The sequence below is a fragment of the Eurytemora carolleeae genome, unplaced genomic scaffold (genome assembly GCF_000591075.1).
Source record: "Eurytemora carolleeae unplaced genomic scaffold, Eaff_2.0 scaffold1096, whole genome shotgun sequence".
Classification (NCBI taxonomy): domain Eukaryota; kingdom Metazoa; phylum Arthropoda; class Copepoda; order Calanoida; family Temoridae; genus Eurytemora; species Eurytemora carolleeae.
Genome location: NW_019397033.1, coordinates 87,280 through 109,044, shown reverse-complemented (window position 1 = coordinate 109,044; position 21,765 = coordinate 87,280). Strand labels below are relative to the sequence as shown.

Sequence of the window (21,765 nt, the reverse complement as noted above, 5' to 3'; positions counted from 1 at the left end):
TTCTTATTCTTATTCTTATTCTTATTCTTATTCTTATTCTTATTCTTATTCTTATTCTAATTCTTATTCTTATTCTTATTTAAAAGGAATAGTAAAATTGTTATTCTAAACTGCAGAATATTTACAGAGTGTGAAACGTGCAAATATTCACAAAGTTTTAAACTTTGGTTGAAAACTTTTCCAAATATTATTTCATTTATTTATTTATTCTCTACAGAGCTACTGTTCAAATTATTAATAGCGACAGTGCAAACAAAGGCCCAGCACGCTATAACTTAAAATTATAAAATATATAATTTTATGAAATAATAATTTCATGTGTACAAAAATGTATATACACTGCCTGCCTGCACAATAGTCCATATATTACCTAATAAATAAACAAAGGTTTTTCAATAAAAATTATTACCCAATAGTGGTATTATAATAAAAATACAATTAAATACAAAATTTAACAGCTGGAAGGGGGGGGGGTGTATAATATATGATTAATTAAGTAGTTAAAGTAGTCAAACCAGGTACGACCAGTTAAACTATTCTGTAAAAGTTCCTTATTTCCAAAATATGTATTGGTTTTTGGAGTTAAAGTATTTGTAGGCTTTGAATCAAAATTGTAGAATTTGAAATAGAAAAATAATAATTTTAAAATTTTTGTTCTTTCGCTTTTTAAAACATTTCTAAAAGTTGTATTTTTAGGATCATGAGGTGCCAGTCTCAATAGAAGAAATCAGGAAATTATTCATTTAATTATTAATTCATCTATTCATTCATTCATTCTTTTACATCCTTTTTGATCAGAAATCTACTATTTCATCCGGAAATTATTTAATTCATTCTTTATTCCTTAAAAAAAAAACTTTCTTTGGCAGTCAACAATTTTATTAAATCCCGCTAATCTGGAAACTTATTTATGCAGGTCCATGTTAAAGCCAGCTCTTTAAAAATGCATGACATTTACTCTCAGAAAAATTTTAATCAATGGAATTTGGTATTGGATGATAAACCATTGAATCTCTGGGTTTCAAACTATAGATTATTTGATTTAACAGAATTCATAGTTTGAAATATCAAAGGTCTACTACGACATTGGGTTGCATAGTTGTAGGGATTAGAAAATTTAAGCTTGTTGCAAAGACTCAATTCGTCTCCATTGGTTCTAATTTTTCTGAGAGTGAATTATACATTTTAATCGTAAATCCAATTATGTATCCTAAAATTAATCTTTTTTTTGCTTTTCATTAACTTTTAGTTAAATTTTTTTTATTTATCCAGAAAAGTGTGAAATTACCCTTTGATACAAACATGGCGATTGTTTTAATAGATATAGTGTATTCTTCTAAATAGTTCTGTTGCCTTATTTGTATTCTTCTGGGTTCTTGGAGACAAATACCGGATGCTGAATACTTCCCCCCTCCATCCCATACATATAATCTTATATAGATATTTAACACAGAGCTACGGAATTTTCAGTGGGAACCAGAGAACTGTGGAAAAGGACGACGACTGTAAAACAATAATTTAGCGTATTTTTAGCTTTACCAGTAACGTACAGGGGTCCATATAATTCCCAAAATAGCTGATTTTCTCGATCCCAAAATAATTTTTTGCCCCCAACTTTAAAAAAAAATGCCCCCAATTAAAAAAATGACCCCAATTAAAAACATTTTCAAATTCCACTGACACATTTGTCCCCAATTTAAAAAAAATGCCCCCAATTAAATAAAAATGCCCCCAAAAAAATTTGCCCCCATTTCTTTCAAATTTGTCAATCCCAAATGGGATTGAAAAAGGAATTATATGGACCCCTGGTAACGTATTAATTCACTTATGAAGCAAAATGGGTCTGTTTACACTGCACAGTTTCTGTGTCTCGTGTTCGTTGGACTATTTAAAGTCAAAACTTGAGACTGAAAGTCGTCCTCCAATTCCAGAGTTTTCTGTTTCTCCCTGTATATTAATAGAAATATGTGTGCATTTTGGCCAAACCGCAACACCTATATAGAGAGATGTAACAATGATTTAAAATGTTACATTTGTCACCCAAAAGTAACATAGAATAAGTAACATTTTCCTCAGATGTTTTGATGAAGCTCATGTTATGTAAAGTTTTGAACGATTTCATGCTTCTCGCTATTCATTCAATCTCATCCCAGGATACTTGTGCGGGGTCTTACTTTTTGCTCGGGTTTCCAATCGCAATTCCTTTACGCGCAATTGTGAGGAGTTAACAGGGCTCGCAATTGCGCGCAAGTAAAATCCACTTGCGTTGGAATTTGGAAACCCTACTTGTTGCAAATCAATTCTAACCCCGCCAAATTTTTTTGTAGGGTTAACGATTTGAGATTTTCGAATTATATTCGATCTTTGTGAAAGCATAAGCATTTATATATAACTACAGTAGTTTCACTGCAGATCCTATAACATATATGAATATGAATATAGTGGTGAAACATGCCTATTTTGTATATTAATGTTTCCAGTCTATTTACATACTATGCTTACTGCTTAGTGCTCATACAATATCCAGCTTTCAGAAAGAAATATTTGTGAAAAGACTGGAGCGAAAACACATTTTCAAACTATACCGAAATTTGTTTTTCATGGAAAGGTTTGGGAAAATGTGTTTAAATATTTTTATCAGACCAAATTGTTTAAAACTTTAAAATTTTTACTCCACAAATCCGTAGTTTCCGCACAAAATGACTTAACGACATTTATAAAACAAAAGAAAAATGATCTTTAGGAAAAAAATTTTGTTTTGTACAGTTTCCCTTTAATAGTTTATCCGGATCAATCCTCCATGAGTTCTCGTGTGCTACAGGTTTGCTTTTGGATCGTTTCATGTCAGTTCTAGAGCTAGTTTAAGTATCTTTACTTAGAGCAGGGGTAGGATGAGAAACTTCAGGTTTATTTATAGCTTCCAGGAGGAGCAAAACCTTTTCCCCATGCATGCTCCCTCTCCAGTCTCACCATCTCGTCCCCATGGGAGAACTTGATGCTGAAAAAAATGAGAAATTAGCATTAATTCAGAACCACGTTCCGTTACTGTATATTTGTTATGATTTCTTGATATAATTGAACTTTAAAAAACTTAAAAACAAATTCTCCTCCTTTCATCCCAAAAATAACGTCTTTCATTAAAGAATGGTCTTGAAAAATAGCCTTCGCTCCGATAAAAATAATAGTGTAGGGTTAATTAACACCCCCTTATGTCCAGACTTGAAGGAAATGCCAGCTTAGGTTTGAGTGACTGTTTCTCTTAGAAATTGCAATAAACACTTCACAATATATAAAGGTTTTAAGGTTTTACGCAGAAAGTCCCTTAAATACCTACGTGTATCAGTTTCTGCATAGAGCCTCTTTTCGATACCTATAAAATGTGTATATGTTTCTGCATAGTCCTTTTAATACCTGTTTAACTGGACACCGGAGCACTGGACACTGGAGCACTGGGCACTGGAGCACTGGGAACCGGAGCACTGGACACAGGAGGACTGGACACTGGAGCACTGGACACCGGAGCACTGGACACCGGAGCACTGGAACAGTGGAGGGGTGTAGTGTTCTTGAGAGAGGTCTGGTTTGGCTTCACAGATTATATGCAAGCCATGGTTCCTGATCTGATTGCATCTAGCGGGCTGTTAAACGAGGATAATTATTCTCTAGTTTTAGAAAATAGTGTTTATAATTTCAATTTTATGGAAAATCCTCTACTGTCGAATAAGTTGTCAAGCAATTATTACAATGAAACTTCCCCTTATTGACTTTAAATCACCACTTATTTTGAATTTAAGTATTTAATACTTATTGAGTGAATTCGAAAAGTTCCTGAAAAGGGGATAATTTTTGATATAATCTCTGTGCAGGAAACTACCTGCATTAATGATGCTTCTCTTGTTAATATTCCTGGTTACCATTCTCTTGTATTTAAATCTAGAACCTCCTGCAAGGGGGGTGGCGTCGGGTTTTACATTAGTAATAACCTGAACTTTACAAGATTTTTCTTCATTTCATGCGCGTATTATTGAATCCCTCAGTACTGAAGTTGATTTTCCTACTGGCAAATTATTATTTGTATCTCTGTATAGACCACCCACGAATCATCCTTTTTCATCTAATTCTGAGCTAAGTAAATCATTCCTTGAATCTTTCTTAGGCCTTTTAAAGTTCTTTATCAGAGAAAGATTGTTATATTATGGCGGACTCTAACTTAGACTCTAATAATTGCAAACTCTAATTTAAGCTTCTCTTATCCTATGGTTTTATCAACCTAATTACTAAAGCAATTAGACTTGCATCCAATTCATCTACTCTTATAGGTCATATTGTTACTAACAAAAAATGTTCTAACTATAAGTCATGAGTTATCCTTAATGATTTATCAGATCATCTTCTTACATTTACTTGTCTTGACTTCAAGAAATTAAAAATAAGAAAATGCACCATTAAAAAGGGCGATGCTGCGATTGAATCTTCTAAGAGTAATTTATCTAATCCATCCTGGGAGAATGTTTACTCATGCTCTGATACTGTGCACTGCTTTTTAAAACTTCTGTGGAGGATTAGTCGACGCTCTTTAATCTTCATTTTCCTGTCAAATATCACAAATTAAATGATTTAATGAGCATTGGATTACTTTATCCAGGAAAATGAAGCTTGAGCTTTTTCATAAATTTCTAATATCTAGAAATTACGAAGATGAGTCTAAATATACAAAACCTGAGCTGGGAACTTTAGAATGGATAACCTTTAATCCCAACTACTTAATCCAAATATTCACTGTGGAAACTTTTAATTTTAGTCCTTAATCCACTCTTTTTTTCTCTCTTTGGATATCCGTACATTATTTTCTCCAATGCGAGTGCAGGAATATAGTTCGTAAATTGCATTGACCAATGACAGCCTTAATAATAAATTCTATCCCATGAGAGAAATCCGCAATTTCTAACAAATCAAGAACTTGTTTTTGGCCATTTTGTATATTGCATTTTAATTAATGTATTAAAGGCCCTTCCAGTCAAGAAAACGAACCAATCTGGCGTTCTTAGAATCCAATATGTTGATCTAGATATTTAATCTCGAGACTAATATAATCTCGAGATTATGTTAGTCTCGAGATTAGCAAAAACAGAGGATTAAACATTAATCTTGATATCCACCATTCTAAAGTTCCCAGCTCAGTACAATAAAGTGTTGAAATCTGCGGAGGAAATGTATTTTGAAGGTAAACTTGAGTCAAACAAAAATGAACTTAAAAATCCAGTATTGTTCAATTGATGACGCTTAAAACATGGCAAATGAATTTAATTCTTTTTTTTTCTCAGAAATTGCTGAGAATATCTTAAAGGATATTCCTGAATCAACTACTAAACCTGAAGATTATATCTTACTGATTCTGGATTTAATTTTGAGCTTGGACAGGTTGACCCCTCTGAAATTATTGAAATTGTCAAGTCATTAAGAAGTAAATCAAGTCTGGATTGATTGATGATCTAAACTCTAACTTTTTGAAAAACGTGATAACTGAAATTGCTGAACCTCTTTCATTCATTTTCAATTTATCTTTTGATCAAGGCCAGGTCTCTGAGAGTTTTAAAGTATCAAGAACTTTTTTAAATCTGGAAATCCCGAGGAATTAACTAACTATAGGCCTATATCATGCCTCCCCGTGTTGTCAAAGATAATTGAAAAGATTGTCTTTAAACGTGTTTAAACAGTTTCTTGGCAAATAATAAACTCTTATACAGAATTCATTTTGGATTTCAACCCGGTACGTTTCAACCAATTCTAAATATTTTAAATTATATTACTGCTGCTCTTAATGACAATAAAATTGCGAAATTTCTTGATTTTAGGAAAGCCTTTCATGTTGTTAACCATGATAGGTGTAAAAAATGTCAATGTAAAATGGTTTAAAAGTTACTTGAGTAATCGTAAGCAATTCGTCATGGTGAATAATGTTCATTGTGATCTTCTAACAGAGTTTAATGTATCCGTCCCACAGGGTTTGATTCTAGGTCCTCTCCTCTCTATCATCTATATTAATGATATGTACAAATCCAACTTGTTATCTAATTCTTAATTTTGCTTTCGACTCTACAGGATTAGCTAAAGGTTCAAATGCTGTTGAGGTTTGAAATTTTGGTAACACTGAGCTACACAAATTATGTATGTGGTTAAGAGCCAATAAGATTTGTGTTAATACTTCTAAAACTAGAGTCAGGGTTTTTCATTCGAAGCAAACCTTCGTTTCTGATTTTTATTTTTATTATAATAATGAGGACATCAACTCAAGTCCTGATTTAACCAGAATTTTTCCTATTGAACGTATTTCAAAGATGTCCAAAGTACCAGCTTTTAAAATGCTCGGTATTTATTTTGATGAGAATCTAAGTTTTGATTATCACATCAAACAAACTCGTATCAAGGTTTCTAAATCTATTTTTTAATTTAAAAAGAGCTATAAATATTCTTACCAGTACTTTGTACTTTGCGCTAATCCATCCTCATATTCTCTACTGCCTGCCTATTCATAACTGCTCTAGTAAATCAAACATTAACTTGTTTCAGAAAAATACGTCTGCATAATTTCTAAAGCTTCGCATAATTCTCACTCTCAACCTTTATTGTCCTCATTAGATATTCTGCCTCTTCCTGACCTACCTCACCTGATAATTCAACAGCAATTATTAATTACGGATTCTATAGATCAGAAATATTCAACTGTTAACTACAATGTTTTTTTTTCTAAAGAATTCAGCCTTAACGGATTAACGCTTATAAATGCTGATGATATTTTTCTACCAAGGGTGCGTAATGATTTCTTTAAAAAGTTTCCTTTTTTCAGCTTTCCTTTGCTATGGAATAGTTTTGATCCTAATTCTAAACAAATTGAGATTCAGCTTGGGTTTAAAATTAGCGTTAAAGAATTCTTGGTTGCTATATATTTGGACTTCAGATGTGATAAACTTTATTGTTTCAGTTGCAATTAAATACTTAAATAGTTTCCAATTATAGCTTTGTTTCTCGCTTGACCAGCCTGCGCAGATCTTTTCAGCCAGGAATCATATCTTTTATTTTAAATGCTAATTATTAGCCACCAGACTTATTAAAAGGAACCCTACCCTCTCTCTGCCAAGAGTTCCAACCTTTCTAGATCTAATTTTTGTGAAACTTTTCAAGTGAAATTTATTTTTAATTAAAAGACTGATTGTTCTTGTTTGCGCCAGGTTTTAGGAAAGAAATTTAGTCTTTGCCACAAATTTAAGTTTTGAAATCCCTATATCTTTGCAATCTGATGATGTAAAAGTTTGATATTTCAAACTTACTTATTTAATCAAACAGTGCTCATATTTTGTATATCAAAGGTCTACGACACTGGGTTGCAACGATATTTAGATAAGAAAATCAGTATTTGTGGCAAAAATTCAATTCTTTTGGAAATTCTTTCTCTAAACCTCCGACGGACAAGTTTTCAATGAATGATCGTGACCAGAGAGGTTGTGATGGCCGCAGACAAGGATGGTACAGGACAGCTTACTGTGCAGGTATAGGACAAAGCAGATCGTCTTTGATCATTGCGGCATTTGTTTTTTTGGATTTCCAATAGTATTTGTTTCATTCAATGAACATTTTCAGAATTTTCAGATTTCTACATTATAAGGAATGATTTTTAGAATTGTTGAGGAAAGTCGAAAATGGGTTCAATTTTAATAATCTTATTTCAAATGAGTCTTTTTTCTGGTTCACAAAAATATGCTAGCTTTCATTAATGGGATTCTTTTTTGCTGGAGAGGATTTTTTATTTGAGTTTTATTGAATTAAAATTCTACTGAATAAATACGTATTATACTGTATCATACTCATTTATTTAATAGTTAATTATTATTAATGACGGTTTGAATTTTCCCCGAAGTGATTTACATTTAAAATTCAACATTGGTAAGGTATATTGTTTCAATAAATGATGAAAAGCCTGATTTTCTAATCTCTATATCTTTACAACTTTTAAACCAATTTAATAATTACTATTTAATCATAGAGAAAATATAAATAGTTTGAAATATTTTAACTTCAGTTTACAAAGATTTAAGGTTAAAAAGGTTTAAGAAGAATAATTATTTCATTTTAAATCGTTTATGCATTGCTAACGGAATCCTTTTAAATATCAGTAAAAGCTTGAATTGAAATTGAATCCAAAGGACTAAAGACGTAATTTAAAGTGAGCCTCCAATTTAAAGTGAGCCTCCAATTTATAGTGAGCCTCCAATTTAAAGTGAGCCTCCAATTTAAAGTGAGCCTCCAATTTAAAGTGAGCCTCCAATTCAAAGTGAGCCTCCAATTTAAAGTGAGCCTCCAATTTAAAGTGTTATCAATGTTTTTAATATAAAAATTGTCGATTGTGGTTCTTAGTAAAGGAGTTGAGTCTTTGCCACAAACTCTGATTTTCTAATCCCTATATGCTTTAATCCAATGTCGTATGTCCTTTGATATTTCAAACTATGAATTACGTTAGATAAAATAATCTAAGTTTGAAACATCGAAGGGTTACACCTTCTGAGTTTGTGGCAAAAACTCAGTTCCTTTAACCTGTGGAGTTAAGCATTTAGAGAAAAACAAATCTCAAGAAATGAAAAAGATCTTATCCTTATTTTTTATCTAATAAAGGGCCAAAGGGTACCATTGTTAATAGGAAATGAAGCACTTTTGATTGGGGTTCACTTGAAATTATTTCAACGGTCTTTTTAATTAAAAAATAAAACTTTTCTTGGGAATATTCAAACATTGTTGGTAAAAACAAAATCCTTTCTGGAAAAAATTATTTTTAGTAAAAATTAAAATTTTCTTCACTTTTTTCAGCTTTTTGAGAAATCAATTCAATTACTGAAGAACATCGTTTTTAAACATAAAGTTTTTTATTTTTAGAATGCTTCAAAAGAATCTATTTCAAAATGTTTTGTTTCATAAGTTTGCTTTTATAACATATTACGCAAAATGTTTTCTCTGACCGAAGATATTAACCGAAACGATTGTTAAAAACGTTTTGAAATATCAGTGTAGTAAATTAAAATATTTAACATAATTCAATAAAAACAAAGTTATAGAAACAAGATTTTACTATTTGTTAAACATCATGTTTATTAAAAGAATATTTTAGAGCACAAAAAAACTAAAAAAAAACCTTGAAAGCCCATCAGTGAGCTTATACAGTACAATGTATATACAAGATACATACAACATTACAATTACATAATGGACTGGAAATATGAAATAGAGAGCTATGGAAGTATATTTTCTGGGGATCTAACACATACTTTAGAAAACTAGGGCAATAGTTATTGTAGAAGAATTAGAATTCAGAAAACAGTTCTACCAATTTACTCAAATTAAAGTAACTGTAAAATACTGTTAGAAGGAAAACCTGATTTTGTTTTTGTATTAGATTTCTGCATTTGTGTGGTTCGAACCCCTTATTCTAATAACAATTCTAGTTTTTAAATATTGTTCGTCAAGCCACCATTTTTTATGTACATTTATTCGTGGATTATGCAATTGCATTATGCATTGAACATAAAAATATAATTCATCCCTAGTTCGATTATTTACACAGGGTTTGCTTTCAAGATAAACATAAACTTCTTACTGATCCTTTACTCCTCTTCTTACTGATCCTTTACTCCTCTTCTTACTGATCCTTTACTCCTCTTCTTACTGATCCTTTACTCCTCTTTTTTGTTAACACTGTTTTTTTACCATAACAGATCATTTAACTACTCCTCTTTACTAAATAGTACAACCGTCCCTATGCCTTCACATCACTACAAGGACACAATGCAGTGAAAGAGGAATCCTGAGATGAAGTTAAATAAACCTCGTTTATAATTATATTAAAACACACATATATAAAGGCCTATTTATCCTCATTTAATCATATTAAAAGAAATCTGTATGTGTCTCTTTAGATGTTGAGATTTACTGATAGTGGTAATTGCAGAATTTGATTTCCTCTACGGAAGCTTTAGAATGAACAAGACTTTGTTTTCTCAATAACACTGACTTCCGGATTTATGATGCAGAAATATTAAAGGAAAATGTCAGAATTTAACACTTTTTAAGAAAAGCAATGACATTTTCATCAGTGTTACTCAGATAAACGTTGGAAGAAACCTTTCCCTATAATTATTATTGTTGCCAATATTTGTATTTCTTGTATTCTGGTTGTGAACCCCTATTGGTGTTATCTTAAAAGAAAACTTTTAGTTCGGCTAATTTAGTTTAGGTTGCTGGGAATGTTTTGTACAAAGTTTTGACTAATTGTTTGATTTAGGAGTTCTCAAACAGTCCTAAAGCTGTTGAAACAGTTCAGGAGGGAAGGGGGGAGGACGCAAACAAGAAGGAAGTTACAAAATCTCCTGCACCTCAACGGTAAATATTTTTATATTTATTCGTATTTGGCTTTTTAGGAAGCTTCGCGCCTCCTTTTCTACAGTTTTAACTTTACAAGTTGCCATTTCTCTTAGTACAATATAAACTAACTTTAATTACATTAATTTTCATTTTCATTCTGTATCTTTAAATAGTATTTGTGAAGAAGTCACAGAACCTGGAGCCATTTTATTCTTTTTTATTAGTTTTTTCTTTTTATTTTATTACGTATATAAGTATCAGATACATGGATTCCCAAAATGACGTGGAAATTTCTATAAAAATTATTGCAACCATTTCGTGCTATTAATCAGCGCTCCAATAGAAGGAGTAGTCAGAATTATTTCAAAAACGTTAGATTTACTTAAATATGTCGTCAACCGTAAAAACGTATAATTAAGAAGGTAAACAAGAAAATTTACAACAAAAAGGGAAATAAAGAAAAAGTGTGAAATTGAAATTTTATCTCAGGAAATATCTAGCTGTGTTACAAGCGAGGTTTCTAATTTACTTTGGGAGATAAGGCTTACATACTGCATACATGTTTGGGAGATATAGCTTACATACTGCATACATGTTTGGGAGATATAGCTTACATACTGCATACATGTTGGGCCTGTTTTCAAACTAAACGTTTTACAGTCAATTCTACTTTAAATCCTATTTAAAATATTTAAACAGAAATAACAGGAAAATTACGAGAAGAAAGTTTTTGTTTAATTCTGAATTATGGCGTATTGATGCTATTTTTAGAAAATATTAAATCATGAAATTATGAAAATATAAAAATATTAGGTTTACAGGGCGCTTCGCGTTCCACTTATTTTAACTGATTATTATCAAGTCGCAATTTTTCATTGTACTCCATTTCAAATGAACTAAATTGTGTTATAGCCACAGACATTATTTGGGGCATTTGGGCCCAATCGATTCAGCCGTTTTGATGTTTGATTAGAAAATCAGAGTTTGCGACAAAAACTCAATTTCTTTATAAATATCTTGGTGAAAGCCTTAAAATATGAAAGCTTGAAATTATTAAAGTCTGAAAGTGTAGAACTATAAAACATAAAAGCATTAAAATTTGAAACCACAAAAACATGAAAATAAGAAAGCATGGAAGCATAAAACAAGAAAATGTTTCTTTCATAATCTTGATAAAAGATATTTCTTTACAACAATAATCCAAGGACCATGACATTGAATAATACAAAACATAAATAATGTTATGACGTCATAACCCTCCTAAACACATTTATGATGTATATAATGTAAAGTAGGAATAAAATTAAAATGACTGAGCAATGTTATAAATAAGGTGGTTTTGAGTTTTCATAAGGGACTCTAAGCGAAATTTCAAGTAACCCTTTATGCAAAGATGGCAATGTCCGATTATCAACAGCATGCAAATCTGCCCCTTTAGTAAAAGTAAATTCAGCCTATATATGAAGCATAAAGTCTGACCGCGTCAACCATGTTGCACCGGCTAGTCCTGTTCATAGAGCTAGGTACAATACAAGCTTAGAGCGGAAAGGTTGACCCGGCTCGGAAATTCAAATGTACTACAGCTGCACGTGACAGTACCTTTAAAATCATTAATGTGGAATTGTCGTTTCTTTAGGTTTCAAAGTGTTTAATTAGGATAATTCCTACATGTTTTCCTGAAGTACATAGAAATGCACAATTCACTTTGTAGATAAACCCCGATTGATAAAAACCTTTTTTTAAATAAAAAAACATAGATATTTAATTCATACTTGTCAGATTTGTTAATCGAGCAAATTGCTTGAAATTTTTAACTTCTAAATATGCTTGTTTGCTTTTTTATTTTTTACTATTTTTTAATCTTTAAGAGAAAACAGCTAAAGCAATACACATTATACAGGCTTTATGTGGGACCTGACATAGCCAGCCCCTTGGCAGTTTTGGGTCTTTCAGGATACAAATTCTTTTCAAGATATTATTTTCAACCAATTTTTTTCAAGCTATTATTTTCAAGCTATTATATTCAATCTATTATTTTCAAGCTATTATTTTCAAGCAATTATTTTCAACCTATTATTTTCAAGCAATTATTTTCAAGCAATTATNCGTAAAAAATTAACTTAATTATTTTCGATTTTGACAAATTCACCGTTGAAAACAAAACATGTCTTCATTGCGCAAGTTAAAACAAAAAAATAAATTATGCTTTCTAACCCTATCGTGTCAATTTTTATTAATTTTTTCCAACCCTGCATCGAAAATAGCACTCAAGGTATTAGAAGTGGAACAACTGTTTAAAACGATGAGAATGCAAATAAATTGTTTTATGGGGAAATAGATCATTTGGAGGTAAAAGCAATGATGGGGGATGGGGAAAGGAAAGTGAATAGTCGTAGAAGGAGAGGAGTTTCTAGGAATATATATCTATGCCTGGGGATCTGTATAAGATATGTCTAGGAGAAATGTATTTAGGAAAGAATCTACTCTTAACAGAAAGTTTGAGAAATGTTGCGAATAATTTATCATGAGAGTTTTGAGAAGCTGTATCGGAGAATCGGAGAATCTTAAATAAAAACTTTTTATGCTTCTCAGGACTCTGAAATGTGTAATTTTTACTTCTCAGGACTTTGTAATATGTAATTTTTACTTCTCAGGACTTTGAAATGAGTAATTTTTACTTCTCAGGACTTTGTAATGAGTAACTTTTACTTCTCAGGACTAATTGTAATGTGTAATTTTTACTTCTCAGGACTTTGTAATGTGTAATTTTTACTTCTCTGGACTTTGAAATGAGTAATTTTTACTTCTCAGGACTTTGTAATGAGTAATTTTTACTTCTCAGGACTTTGAAATGTGTATTTTTTACTTCTCAGGACTTTGGAATGTGTATTTTTTACTTCTCAGGACTTTGTAATGTGTAATTTTTACTTCTCAGGACTTTGTAATGTGTAATTTTTACTTCTCAGGACTTTGTAATGTGTAATTTTTACTTCTCAGGACTTTGTAATGTGTATTTTTTACTTCTCAGGACTTTGTAATGTGTAATTTTTACTTCTCAGGACTTTGTAATGTGTAATTTTAACTTTACTTCATAAATTTGTCACTATATATATGTTATAAGTTTTAGGATAAGAGGTTGCCATGATATAGGGATTAGAGAATAAGAGTCATTTCTCTATTTTGTTCGCCGAAAACATTAGAAATATAATGAAGAAAAAACAGATCCTGTTTTTGTATTGTAACTATCAGATGACGCGATGAGATTTGAAAGTGAAAGTAATTAAAATTCTATATATATAAATTTTAATTAATAAAAAAAATTGAAAAGCATGCAAATGCTAAACAGTTTCAAATTTATAAATATGACGACATCAGGTTGCAAAGACATAAGGATAAGAAAATTAGAATATATGGCAAGAACTCAGTTCCTTAGTCCAGATTTCAGTTCTTTTTAAATTGCAGAAGCAAAGGAATTAAGTCTCTGTCAGTTGTCACATACTTAAATTTTCTAATTTCTATATCTTTGCGTCATTATTGTGTAAATCTTTGATATTTCAAACTTGAATTATTTGATCAGTGTCCGAATTTAATGAATTTAAGCCGCGTCTCAAATCACCCAAAAACCGGTTTCAATTGAGCGCCGGCTTAAATCTTGAAACATTGAATACAAATTTAAGTGAAACCAACCATATTTAAGCCGCGGCTTAAATTTAAGCCGCCGCTCAAATTCTTTAAATTCGGCCTTAGTACATTTAGAGTCAAGTATAAAGTCGGGAGAGCAATAAACGTTTATTCTTTCAATGTCAGCAATAGTAAACTTGTGTAATGTCATAATACAATATATCTAATGATTTATAACTCGGTATATTATGTACTTTCATCCTTATAGAAATATATACTTCTTCATTATTTATTTGTAACATTACAATATTACGAAAGCCATGGATATTGGATATATAATGTATAATATAATGTAAATAAACAAATCTAACAAACAAACAAAGCAAATATATATTTTATATTTGTAGGATAAAGATGGATATATAACCAAAGCTGAGATGATAAAACTCTCTAAGAAGCTGACAAAGGAACAAGTTGAACTGGTAAGTGTTTATCTTAGTGGTGAATAATCAGTTGTTATTGGTAACTGGTGAGTGCATGATGAGGTAGTGAGTGATGAGTGGTGAGTGATGAGGTGTGGACTGCAGGTGAGCGGTGAGGTGGTGAGTGCATGATGAGGTAGTGAGTGATGAGTGGTGAATTATGAGGTGGGGACTGCAGGTGAGTGGTGAGGTGGTGAGTGCATTATGAGGAAGTGAGTGATGAGTGGTGAATTATGAGGTGTGGACTGCAGGTGAGTGGTGAGGTGGTGAGTGCATGATGAGGTAGTGAGTGATGAGTGGTGAGTGATGAGGTGGGGACTGCAGGTGAGTGGTGAGGCTTATATGTGGTGATATACGTAAAAAATTAACTTAATCCGTGATGAATGTGATAAACAATACAAAAGTTGTGATCTTAGGTCTCCCTATTAAAGGAATAATTTCCCTACAACAAATGCCATTGCTATGTATAAGTATGTAACTTTTTTATATGATGTGAAAAAATACAACTTATGTAAAGTTAGGTTGCTGTAATACAATGCATCCTTAATCTTCTAATTACATTCTCTCTCAAATGAAAGCACAGTGAGTTGGTAAAATGAAAGGTTAGAATAAGTTCGAATGAGATTCCCAATTCCCATTCAAGTGACTATCTAACATAGTTTCATTTGCAATTTTATTAATGAGATTAAATATCATAATTTTCGAATTTTGGATCGTAAATTAGACTATTCACAAAGATGTTCAGGGGAACAAATCCAATACTCTCTGACAAATTTTCATTGAAAAAAAAACTTTTTAATTAATTTCGCGCAATTTTTTCGAAACAATTCGTTGACTCCTCCCAAGGAACAAAAAAAAGGCCGTCCAATTTATAAAAATTGATTCACTTGCTCATAAATATATTTACGAAAAGAGAAAAAAATTTTGCACCATCGCGCAAAAATGTTATGGAAATGTTCGCTAAAAATTTAGATAGTTCTGTTCAGATATTCCAAATATCCAAATTCCAAATTGAATATATGGACTATTTTAAGTGAATCATTTGATTATTTTTAAACTTTTTATTTAGTTTAGTAGATACACATACACTTAGATTGGCGTACAGCAAAGAAATAGTTTTCTTTTTGTAACACTTAAATATATCATTCTATGTATGGAGGTCTAAATAAATGAAAGAAATTTGAGTTTTACTGCATACTTTACTCACAGATAATAGAGACTTATCAAACATACTTTACTCACAGATAATAGAGACTTATCAAATGTATTTTCTTTTTGTTTTCTTCAACACAGTTAAAAAGCTAATCAAAAAATTAAAAATGTCTTCAAAATCTCAAATAATGAACAAATGAACTGATGGCTTGCCTCTAATTCCAACTTTCTCATCATCATTGATATATCAAGTGTTACCCTGGAAAAAGGAAGGCAAAATAAGTTCGGTATTTTCTATTTGAATTGATTCGCGTTTTTATCTAAAATTCAACAATCTTTAAACTGACGGAGTTGTCTTGTTTACCTTTTCCATTGTTTAACAGGGGTGTACATTTCCTCAAAAAACACCCCCCCCTTATAAATAGTTTTTCCATATTTCATTTTTTTGTAGGGTTTTTTCACTGAATTGGAGAAAATTATTGAGTTTGAAGGGGAAACATTTTATTTTCTGAGATTGAAAAAAGTGTCCTTTTGAAATTCCATTTTAAATTTTACTTCGGAACATCAAAAATATGTAATTGTGATTCTGAAAAACATACACCCCTATTGTTTAATTGGTCAACTTCTTATCGAAAGTCAAAGCTTGCTGAGACAAAGATAGAATTGTTAAATCAACGTGGGATTACACATCAGTTGCAACTATTTCGGGACTGACGCGAGCTTTGTTAACCTTGAACACTTGATATCGATATCCAATATGGACACTTTTAGATTTGATGATCAATGCTTGATCCCTTCATTTTTGTTATCCCTGAAGGGTTTGATAATCACGGCTATAGAAGAGAAATTAAGTTAATCCGTAAGACAGCATCAAACACGCAGGTCTTCCACTTTAGTAATTGTAAATCGGCGGTACTGTCCAAACTAGGACCGCAAAGGTTGGCCCAACTCGAATATTCAAATGTACACCGGTTGTGCGTGAAAATGGAAATCCAGAACAACACAAAAGTCCTGACTTCGGTCTGTACATGTCTATGATTATGGTAGAATAAATCCCCCTCCAACTAGACAGCCTTGATTATTATTACTTCTACTGCATAATAAAATCTATACACCCAGGAACAGGAGAGGTATAGGAAGCTCAGTAAAATATATACAAAGAAATAATATGAAAGAAAAAATGCAGATACATTGCATGCTGGTTTACTACAATAATATTACAATAATACAAATAATATTATTTTTGTATAATAGATAATATTATGTTTTTCTGTTAAAATTACCAGGCGGAAAATGGGAAATGAAAAAAGGAAATTAAGTGCATGTGTAGCTTAGTTTTCTTGTTCTAGTGTCAAAACAACTTTGTTCGCTAAAATTTGGCAAAGAATACTATTTTATGAAGTAAACCTTATATATTAACCTTATAAATACATATTCCTTGATAAAAGCTAGAATTTACCAGAATTGATTGTAAAAACAGCAAATGTTCTGAAAGTTGAAAGGCCTTTGAAATTCAAATTAGCTGAAATTGAGCTGAAAGTAGGTGGATTATATATTTGCTATTTTCACGTCTAAAACATTTTTTGTCAGTCACCAATGAGCACCTAATTTTAGTTGAACAATACAAATACATCAAATAATTTTATATTTGGCACGGTAAGTTTTACTACATAAATTAAATATGCAGTGTTCATAAGAGGACTTGAAAGCGCTGTTTCATCTTGTCCTCGATCCTTCTTATAAAATAAATTTATCATGAAAGTTTTATCACGAAAAATTAGCTTGAGCTAAGTATGTCCGGTCTTCATAGCAAAAAACTTCGAAAAGGTTTTATCTATAATTTATTTTATGGTTTATTTTATAACAAGATCAATGTTTTAAAAATACTTTTTTTTAAATAGATTTTTAGTCTATGTCGCCCCTGGGGTTGCCAATACGAATACCCCTGGGTCAAGGTACTAATTCAAGGAAAGTTATTTCAGAGATGTGCGCATTTCTTGTACTGCATTCTACTGTCTTTGGGCGGAAAAGTAAACACAACACGGATGTCACAGCCTGACATGGAATCAATTTTTACAAAAATAATCTATGAAATATTCTGGTCATAGGAAACTATAATGTGAATTATTAAAATTTTCAAAATTAAATGCTTTTATCCACCTCGGATACTAAACCAACACTGATGCATCTATTCTTGTTTACAAATTCCGCCCAGAGAGAACTGGTTTCAATATATACGCAGAGTATACGCAACTTCACAGATTACACAGATAGGATTTATATTAGAAAAATATACACAGATTACACAGATAGGATTTATATACACAGATATTGCGGTTTCAACGTTTTTCGCATTATTAAACAACTCGTTCATTTTTATTTTTGCATTTTTTGTTAAAGCAAAATAAGACAAAATATTCAAAATCATTGCAAATTTCGTTCAACGCGATTTAACTTAAATTTATGTCAGAAATCATAACAATATTAATAATGATACAATTTCAGGCATTTAAACGGTTTGATTCTGATGGAGATGGAAGACTAAGTTATTCTGAATTCAAGAAGATGATGCATAAATAGTCTAATTTGCAGTTGACCGATTCAGTTTTCCGGTCACTACTATATAGGTTGGGGCCTCATTTTCAGATCTTTCTTAGCATTTCTGGAGGCTTCACAAAAAAATCTTAAAATTGAGGATTTTATGCATTATCTGTTTTTATTAGATTTGCTTTTATTTCACTCTGAATCCTCCGCTAGAAGATTTGAGATTGGACAAAAACATTAAGTAAAAATACGTAGGGAAAAGGTTATCAATTCGATGTATATTTCATTGTAGCCTCTATATAAAGCCGACAAGTCAGAAATGTTAGACATATAAAAAAATGTCGTCTCAACTTCTAAGTTAGGCAAATGAACTTTCTGCATACAATGCATTTTATTGCATTTAATGTTTACTTCTAAATATGTTGACATAAATGGACAAAGCTTATTTCCACAGAGTAAAGGTATATTTTTATGCACAACAAATCTGGACGTCCTATTCAATTATTATTGATAAATGAAGAAGGTGCATTAAAAAATTGATTTTGATTTGACAATCGTTACATGTAAGTACATTGTATAACTTGGTGTAATTTCGTTAATTCGACAGAAATCTGAAAGTTTTTAGCGCCAAAAAAAATATCCATTTGCATGTTTACTAAGCAGTGCTAGTAATTCTTGTTAAAAACATAATTCTTTTTTCTCATAATCTCGTTGGGTGTCTTTTCTAAAATATTGTGCTTAACTTTTAGCAGATCTTTCTTGTAGTGCAAACATTTATTTTATATTTCTCACTTAAAATATGTAAACGTAGTTCAAAATCACTCGCTATTTAAGAGTGCCATAAATATTCACAACGGTGCCCTTTTTATCTGCAAATAGGTGATTGAGATATTTTATTCTTTATTGATCCTGGCGTTCTTTAGTTGGAGGGCAAATTCAATTTTAGTTGGTCTAAATATTTATCCTCTGAGGTCCACCGTCTCTAAATATTTATCCTCTGAGGTCCACAGTCTCGAAATCTTTATCCTCTGAGGTCCACAGTCTCTAAATCTTTATCCTCTGAGGTCTACAGTCACTAAATCTTTATCCTCTGAGGTCTACAGTCTCTAAATATACATCCTCTGAGGTCCACCTTCTCTAAATCTTTATCCTCTGTGGTCCTAAGTCTCTAAATATTCATCCTCTGAGGTCCACCGTCTCTAAATCTTTATCCTCTGAGGTCCACTGTCTCTAAATATTTATCCTGTAAGGTCCACTGTCTCTAAATATTTATCCTCTAAGGTCCACAGTCTATAAATATTTATCATCCAAGGTCCATTTTGTTACCCTCCTAGGTTCAAAATCTCTAAATATTTATCCTCTGAGGTCCACCGTCTCTAAATATTTATCCTCTGAGGTCCACAGTCTCGAAATCTTTATCCTCTGAGGTCCACTGTCTCTAAATATTTATCATCATAGCGCCACCGCCTGTTCATATTTACCTTCTGAGGTCCACAGTCTCTGAATATTTATCCTCTGAGGTTCAAAGTCTCTAAATGTTTATCCTCTGAGGTCCACAGTCTCTGAATATTTATCCTTAGAGGTTCAAAGTCTCTTAATATTTATCCTCTAAGGTCAATTCAGTCTCTGAATATTTTCTTAATTTTCTAATCATTTCATTAAATCGAAATTAATGAAGAAAAAATGCAATTTGGGCATTATATGTTATTACTATGCGTTGAAAAAGATACAGTGTCTAATAAGGATGAGATTTCAGAGATCTCTTTTATGTGAGAACCAATGTATCTAAAATTATCAAGATTAATATAACTATTCTCCTTGTTATTTCATGTTCTAAAAAACTATTTACTTATTCGTTATATTGTACAGTGCACAATCTTGTTAGAGATATTTATCTTATTGTTAAAATGTAATAAATATTATTCAAAGAATCACCGTCTTTCATTAAAATTAGAGTGCTTAAGGGACGGTGAGCTGTACCCTTGATCGAAACCATGAGACTGTGAGCGGTAACCTTGATCGAAACCATGAGACGGTGAGCGATATCCTTGATCTAAACCATGAGACGGTGAGCGGTACCCTTGATCGAAACCTTGAGACGGTGAGCGATACCCTTGATTGAAATCATGAGACGGTGAGCAGTAACCTTGATCGAAACCATGAGACGGTGAGCGGTACCTTTAATTGAAACCATGAGACGGTGAGCAGTATCTTTGATTGAAACCATGAGACGGTGAGCGGTAACCTTGATCGAAACCATGAGACGGTGAGCAGTAACCTTGATCTAAACCATGAGACGGTGAGCGGTAACCTTGATTGAAACCATGAGACGGTGAGCGGTAACCTTGATCAAAACCATGAGACGGTGAGCGGTAACCTTGATCTAAACCATGAGACGGTGAGCGGTAACCTTGATCAAAACCACGAGACTGTGAGCGGTAACCTTTATCTAAACCATGAGACAGTGAGCGGTAACCTTGATCTAAACCATGAGACGGTGAGCGGTAACCTTGATCGAAACCATGGGACGGTGAGCTGTACCCTTGATCGAAACCATGAGACGGTGAGCGATACCCTTGATTGAAACCATGAGACGGTGAGCGGTAACCTTGATCTAAACCATAAGATGGTGAGCGATACCCTTGATCTAAACCATGAGATGGTGAGCGGTACCCTTGATTGAAACCATGAGACAATGAGCGGTACCCTTATCGAAACCATGAGACGGTGAGCGGTAACCTTGATCTAAACCATGAGACGGTGAGCGGTACCCTTGATTGAAACCATGAACTGAATCAATAATGTGGCAGAAAGTGTCTTTTTCAATGTTATAAAGTGTTTAATTCTGATAATTCCTATATGTTTAGAGAGTGCAATGTCTGGTCTTGACTGTGAAGGTTTGCTAAAACATAACAAAAGATGTGAAACTGAAGTCATTTAACAAATTCCAAATTTGATAAATATTCCTCCAGTCTCTTACACGTCCTGCAAATTCGTAAATAATTATAAGAAACCTAATTATTTTTTAAGATGGGGTATCATCTGAAAAGTTAAATGTCAATCAATAATGTTTAAACTTTCACACATGCTATGTTTGCAAAAAAATCGAAGAAAACAGAGACGACTTTGCAAAAAAAAAGAATAAAAAGTGATAAAAGTAAATATTTAATTAAACACAAAGGATGTCAAAAATTTGAAAAAATCAAAGAGATCCTTAAAATTACATGTTTTGTCACTTTATTAAATCGTCTTTGATTTGCGCGGCATAGTTTTTGTGAACACAGTATTTCACGGAGACATTTTTAGCAATATATTCTTGATTAAAATTTTTTAAAAAATAATTTCAAAATTGTCTTTATATTGTATCTGTCCGTCAATTCTTAAGTTCAAAACATGCGCGAAATCAAAGTCGATTCTGGAATTCCCATGTTCACTGGGACACCCTGTAGATAAGTTCACTGGGACACCTTGTAGACATGTTCACTGGGACACCCTGTAGACATCATGCGAATCCCGACTGTTTTGATTATAATAGTTCTTGTTCCCATTATTATACGTT

The 21,765-nt window shown here is 32.0% G+C and overlaps 1 protein-coding gene and 1 long non-coding RNA gene across 2 annotated transcripts in view; both read left to right on the top strand.

Moving 5' to 3' along the window:
• The window catches only part of LOC111711284 (probable calcium-binding protein CML18), a 19,230-nt gene extending 8,801 nt beyond the window's left edge, over positions 1 to 10,429 (top strand). Inside the window, exons 4-6 of the mRNA XM_023485598.1 lie at positions 697 to 731; positions 7,496 to 7,547; positions 10,328 to 10,429. Coding sequence (XP_023341366.1) covers positions 697 to 731; positions 7,496 to 7,547; positions 10,328 to 10,429 — 189 coding nt within the window. The remainder of the gene's footprint in view (positions 1 to 696; positions 732 to 7,495; positions 7,548 to 10,327) is intronic.
• Positions 10,430 to 14,433: 4,004 nt separating this feature from the next.
• On the top strand, positions 14,434 to 20,137 carry LOC111711282 (uncharacterized). Its single transcript, XR_002767215.1, has 2 exons — positions 14,434 to 14,510; positions 18,168 to 20,137. It is a non-coding gene; the product is annotated as an uncharacterized LOC111711282 (long non-coding RNA).
• Positions 20,138 to 21,765: the final 1,628 nt, after the last annotated feature.